Source organism: Temnothorax nylanderi, unplaced genomic scaffold (genome assembly GCF_030848795.1).
Source record: "Temnothorax nylanderi isolate EJ_2023f unplaced genomic scaffold, tnyl_v1.0 TNYL_tig0422_pilon, whole genome shotgun sequence".
Classification (NCBI taxonomy): domain Eukaryota; kingdom Metazoa; phylum Arthropoda; class Insecta; order Hymenoptera; family Formicidae; genus Temnothorax; species Temnothorax nylanderi.
In genome coordinates, this window is record NW_027249484.1 from 7,993 (window position 1) to 9,268 (window position 1,276).

Genomic DNA, 1,276 nt, shown 5'->3' on the forward strand with positions numbered 1-1,276 from the left:
AATTCAAATGCCTACCTCAGTTTCGGCTGTCGGGTGTGTAAATGCCGGGACTAATTGTTACGCGGTTCGAATAACGATTTCTCTAAAAAATAAACAGACTCCGGCATTCTCGACGACCGCATTAATTTTAAAATCGCTAACGACATACGCGCCAAAACGTTTGCCGCTCGAGCATACGTTGGCTTATCTCGAGGATCTCCCATGGGCTGATCACGACCCCATGAGCGCAGATCCCATAAGCATCATTATAGGCGCTGAATTGTACAGCGCTCTCATTACTGACGGAATTCGAAAGGGGGCGGTAGGACAGCCTATCGCTCAAAATTCGGTGTTGGGATGGGTAATATCGGGGCCCATCGCTTCTTCTCACGTGGCATCTCACGCCACATCGGTTGAACCGTCGCGCGATCAACCATCGTTCACGGTGAATGCTCACCATTGTCTCAATTCCCTGTCGCTCGAACAGGAGCTCAGACAGTTTTGGGAAGTCGAAGAGATTCCGCGAAAGACGAATTTCATTCCCAAGGACGAAAAATGCGAAGAGCATTTTCGCCTCACTCACTCGCGTTGTCCTGACGGACGATATATGGTCCGCCTTCCATTTAAGGAAGGCCCTCCGATCGAAATTGGGCATTCTCGGGCTATCGCCGAGAAATATCTCAAAGGGTTACTTCGGAGATTTGCGGCTCATCCGGAGCAAAAGGAAGAGTACTCCGAATTTCTTCGCGAATACAAAGCTCTCGGGCACATGAGGGAAGTGCCGGCTTCAAGGTCAGACGATACGCAATGCGTTTTCATTCCGCATCATCCGGTAATTCGGAAAGGTAGTTCAACTACCCATCTGCGTGTAGTTTTTAACGCGTCATGTCCCACGTCGAATGATCATCTTCTATCGGGTCCTAAGCTTCAACCGGATCTGCCAGTCGTCATTCTACAGTGGCGTCAATTATGATTCGTATATACGGCCGATGCAACAAAAATGTACCGGCAAATTTTAATAGATCCGCGCGACGTGACATATCAGAGGATTCTTTGGCAGAAGAATCCCTCCAAACCTCCTCGTGAATTCATATTGCTCACAGTAACGTACGGTAACGCGGCTGCTCCGTTCTTGGCGCTTCGCGTTCTCGAGCAATTGGTCATTGACGAAGGAAAGGCTTTCCCATTGGCCATCATAATCCTTCTCAAGAAAAAATATATAGACGAGGTTTTCTTTGGCGATGACAAACACGATTGTCTCCGTCAAGCTCGCAATCAACTCATAGCACTCTTAAAA

The 1,276-nt window shown here is 48.3% G+C and overlaps 1 protein-coding gene across 1 annotated transcript; it reads left to right on the top strand.

The window, feature by feature from the left end:
• Window positions 1-220: 220 nt before the first annotated feature.
• LOC139782535 (uncharacterized) lies at window positions 221-952 on the top strand. The gene has a single exon (XM_071721563.1). It carries the CDS (start codon window positions 221-223, stop codon window positions 950-952), a length of 732 nt encoding a protein of 243 aa, XP_071577664.1.
• The last annotated feature ends 324 nt before the right edge of the window (window positions 953-1,276 follow it).

Coding starts and splice junctions, on each gene's coding strand:
- LOC139782535 (XM_071721563.1), top strand. CDS start 221: ATGAGCGCAGATCCCATAAGCATCATTATAGGCGCTGAATTGTACAGC.